The sequence below is a fragment of the Oncorhynchus clarkii genome, chromosome 33 (genome assembly GCF_045791955.1).
Source record: "Oncorhynchus clarkii lewisi isolate Uvic-CL-2024 chromosome 33, UVic_Ocla_1.0, whole genome shotgun sequence".
Classification (NCBI taxonomy): domain Eukaryota; kingdom Metazoa; phylum Chordata; class Actinopteri; order Salmoniformes; family Salmonidae; genus Oncorhynchus; species Oncorhynchus clarkii.
In genome coordinates this window covers 23,202,251-23,206,863 of record NC_092179.1, presented here as the reverse complement: position 1 = coordinate 23,206,863, position 4,613 = coordinate 23,202,251, and the positions used below count along the sequence as shown (strand labels likewise).

Genomic DNA, 4,613 nt, shown 5'->3' with positions numbered 1-4,613 from the left:
GCCTACAACATGATGACTATGTCCAGCTAAGGGCTGCCACCCGCCACGTCGGGTTTCGCCCTAGTTGGTCGATGGCGAACCTTTTTAAAGCTAAAAAGAAATGAAATGAAAAAGAGAAAAAAAGGAGGAGAAAAGGCAGAGGATGTGGCCTATCGTCCAGGTGAAACCTTGTAGGTTTGATATTTCTTTCTCCTTCCTCGCTCCATAGTCTGTTATGTTGTGTTGTGGGATCTACCGGAGGCTTCGTGTTTTTCCCCGCGGGGAGGACTGTGTGGAGCGTGGAGCTGTTGGGGGCAGCTAAAACAAACCAAGAAACGGAACAGAGAAACAGCGCAGAGAAGGGGCTGCTTTTTGTTTTTGTTTTTTTACACAGATCTATCATTGTTGACTTTGCACTTTCTTCTCCACGTGGTTACAATGGGTACCATGTCACCACCACCCCCACCACCCTCTCAAAAGCTTCAAGGAACTGCTGTCAAGAACCATACCGTTAAATTTCAGCCTTTTATCTACTTCCTTTTGTTATTGGGTATACTTCCTGTCTAGGAAGGAAGTTAAGGGGCTGAGGTCCGGACTGTGCCTGTTTCTAGGTCAGTCTCTGGGGAAACGCCCTAAGTCATTTTCTTCTAAAACCCCGTTTTTGGACCATAGGGTATTTCTTTACCCCCAGAGGCTGCCCCATATACCAGCGTCGAGCTTCAGGAAGCCCCTCCCCCCATAATGGAAGTGCAGTGGAATGCGCTGTGACACCTGTTGCTAAGGACAGTAGTGTGTCACAGCGCACCCCACCAACACCCCCAACCATGTATGTGTAACTTTCTGGGGAGGGCTGGGTATTTGTCCCCTCCCCTTCGATCAATGTTGGTTTGAAATTCAAGTCAAGTTCAAATCAAGTTCTCGTTTTGTTTATATCCCTCCATCCCCACCCTGACCTTTGGCCCTCTCCAAATTCAAAGTGTAGCATAGGTGGCACTATATTTTCACCGAAATCTGGATCGTTTGTTTTGGTTGTTGTGGCCCTGTCAGAAGAAATGACATTGAATGCACTTTTGACATTTAGATTGTGTGGGATGTGTACTTCTAGAGAAAACCATCTTCATTCCATTTGTTCCAATGTCATCTTTCATGAGCTCCTTTTCTTTTGTAAATTACTCACAGCTCTTACGTCAGGCCAAACCCCACTCTATAGAATTTGGGAGAGTAACTGAAGGTTTTAAAAAGATTTCACACTGTAAGCATTTCATTCAGATCCGTTCAGGTGTTGGTAGGTAGGTGCGGTTTGGTGTCGTGTCAGGTTAGGCGTCTGGTTGTCCGTTTGTAAGGCACGTTTCTCAGAAGCCCCCCCCCAATACACACACACACACACACACACACACACACACACACACACACACACACACACACACACACAGATGGCAATTTGAGACACTTATAGAACTCTGATAGATCTTTCTGCAGCTGTCGAGGGGTGTGTGAGTGTAGCCAAAGGGAAGTCTGTACACCCCTGACTGGGTCCAAGGCTTTCAACACCTCTCCTTTCTTCTGTCTCTCAGTTTGGATGAGGGGTGCGTTGCCTAACGTAGGACTTCAATGTTACACCTATGAGCCATTCTCTGGAGAACCGAGAGAGAACCAGCGTAATGTTAGCCAGCCTGGTTCGAGGTGCTGCTGGACCCTCTCTGGAGGTGTGCCTGTCAGGGCAGACAGACACAAGAAGCCCCTCTGGTGCCACATATCACCCCCAGCCAGCTAACCAACCAGCCAACCCTCTCCCCCAATAGCAGTACGGAGATAGCAGTAACACACATCACCTTTCCTCGCCCCAGGGGAGGGAATGGAGGTGGTGCGGGGGCCAGGGCCGGATACTCTCGTCCAGGGCAGCTACAATCCCTCCGGCCCCCTCTAAACTAACCTCCACCCAACCAACCCCCTCTTGGCGGTGGAGAGCAAAGCCAGCACATGCACTCAGCGCACTCCGTCTGCACTGGGAGCCCACATAGAGACAGGCAACAAAGAGGAGTCAAAGGATAGGAAGTGACGGTACACAGTCCACATTTCTTTGTTTCTTAGGCTGAGCACTGAACTAGTTTACATGAGTGCAATAGGACGATGGTGGTGTCAGTCGTCCTGTAGCTCATTCCTGGTTGGTCACGCTGCAGACAGACAGACGATGTGACAGGCTGTGGGGTTTCGGGGCTTTTAGCCGCTAAGCTGGCCAGGCTGGGCACCAAACATGTGCTGCTTTAAGCTCCCTAAGCACAGAGGATCATGGGTAATGGATCTGTGGTTGTTGATGCACTGCACACCCTATCCTCCCTCATCCACTCCCCTCCTCCTCACTGTCCCCCCTCTCTCCATTTCTCCTGGTGCTCCTTCAGCAATCTGTGGAAAAAGCAGTGTCTCCACATGAGCCAGATGGACATGTCTGAGAGAGTAGCCCAGAGCTTTGTTGTTGTGGTTGAAAAGCAGCTTTTTAAAAACCTTGCAGCTCCTCTATTGCTTCCATTATGCCAGCTATCAATGTTGTTATGAGATTGGTCTGTGTTTCAGACGTAGCAAGTTGTCCCTCTTTTTGCTATGTGTATTTTAAAGTCACAGAGGTAGCATCTCATCCCCCTCTCCCTTTCGCCCTAGTCTGATCATCTATCCCGATCATCTATTTGAGTTCATTCTTAAAAAAGGAAACAAAACCGAAATTGTTTGATCCCTTTCTCAACAGTAACACCACCACCAAAACAATTGGATTTGGTCCACAATATCGGATCTGTAAATGCATCCATTCAGCCTTTGCGCACATAGGTTTCAGAAACGTTGTGAAAGTGTTTTTGAATAGTCGGAGGTAATAGCACATAAAATGCACTAAATATGTCAAGTTGAAGTTGTGACGTTTTTGAGACGCGAGGAGTCTCTTCTGGAATGTATTACCAAACTCAGGCCTCGGACATTCAATAAAAACCCTTCTGGAAAAGCTGTGCATGTTAAGACGTGAATCGGGAAGGGAGTAGTCGTCAATGATTCATCAATGATTTTTGAATTTTTGCCACTTTCACATTTAGGGTGTTTTACATATTCTAGAATCTATTGCTATTGTACACCATATGGTAGAATACATGCATAACATTACACAATGGGAAGTGCCAATCATTTGTTTTGAGGTGTTTAGATGTATTTCTTTTGCATTTCCTAGTTCTAACACGGATAACTATTTTCCTAAGTGAAGCCATTTGTGATGGGAGTGTTGGCAAGGACCAATCGGTTTTGGTAAAAGAAATATCAGTTTCCATGCCCTGTACTGATAGACTTATCCTTTGTTTTTTTTTTACTTACAAAACAAGAAAAACGTTTAAAAAATCTGAGCGTACCCAAGAAGAAAAGCTGTCTACTCTACCTTGTGATTTCATGTCAGTACATCTTTATTGTGTTCATTTTCTTTTCCTTGGGTATGTTGTGATGAACTGCTGTAAATTTGTACAGTTCATGTAAATTGATTGTGCGAAAGTTGTACAGATTTCTATATTTTGGAAGAAAAGTTTTTTTTTCTTCTCTGTAATAAAATATTTCCTATCTTGGCAACATATTCCCCGTGATGCTGGTCTTTCTTTTTACGGGGAATGAGAATCCATAGATGAATATCAATATCCAAACAAAGTGAATAGCGTAGTCTTCTGTCAAAATGGCCGACTGACATCTATTAAGATACAACAGAATATGATACGAAGGCCGTTAAAAACCTGAAGCTTTTTACTGTTATTTTGAATGTTATTTTGAATGTAGAGAAGGGTTCTGTTTCATGTCATCTCTTACTGTACACCACAGGCTGCAGAGGGGAGGATGGCTCATAACAATGGCCGGAGAGGAAGCAAAGGCATCAAACAAATGGAAACCACATGTTTGATGTATTTGATACCATTCCACTTAATCCACTCCATCCATTACCACGAGCCTGTCCTCCCCAATTAAGGCGCCACACCAACCTCCTGTGCTGTACATAGAATAGGCTCCAATATGAGTGGGATGTCAGTGCCAACAATACAGTAGGATTGCACACAACACTTTCAATAATAAGTGTCATCATTTCAATAATACATAAAAATAGAATGGTATAGGCTGCCTTGTATGGAACAGATAGTAGCCTACTTGCAAGGAATTCTGTATTATTCCCAAGAAATACATAGCATGCTTTGACAGGTGATAAATGATATGCTGTTTATGTTTTTACTCTAGTTGCTGTGGAATAGAGCCACTATACCACAGTAAGTGTGACGAGACTGTCTGGAACAGGAATTATCTTTGGTTTGCTGGTCCTGGATTATGGAGACTGCTTCTATGAAGTCTTTGCTGTTCTATCTGAACCAGCCAGAAAACTGATTAGAAGCTTTGTCTCAGGTTAAGACCTTTATCAACTTGAGGCTCGGCTGCTCAGACTGCACACATCTAATGCCTCAAAGCCCACATGGTATTTTCCTCCTAATGGAAATGCACGTGGCTCCATCAGCAGGTCCGTGAGTGGATGAGACAGACAGATGGTGTATACACAAGGATTTTCAGACTCCAAAAGTGCTGTCTACACACACACACACACACGCATGCACGCACTCACGCACACACACACA

At 44.8% G+C, this 4,613-nt stretch overlaps 1 protein-coding gene across 1 annotated transcript in view; it reads left to right on the top strand.

Annotated features, from left to right (window-relative positions):
- LOC139393216 (protein BTG1-like) overlaps positions 1-3,577 on the top strand; it is an 8,748-nt gene extending 5,171 nt beyond the window's left edge. Inside the window, exon 2 of the mRNA XM_071141658.1 lies at positions 1-3,577. This exon is cut by the window's left edge and continues 350 nt beyond it. Within this exon, the coding sequence (XP_070997759.1) occupies positions 1-30 (30 nt within the window). The 3' untranslated portion in view covers positions 31-3,577.
- The last annotated feature ends 1,036 nt before the right edge of the window (positions 3,578-4,613 follow it).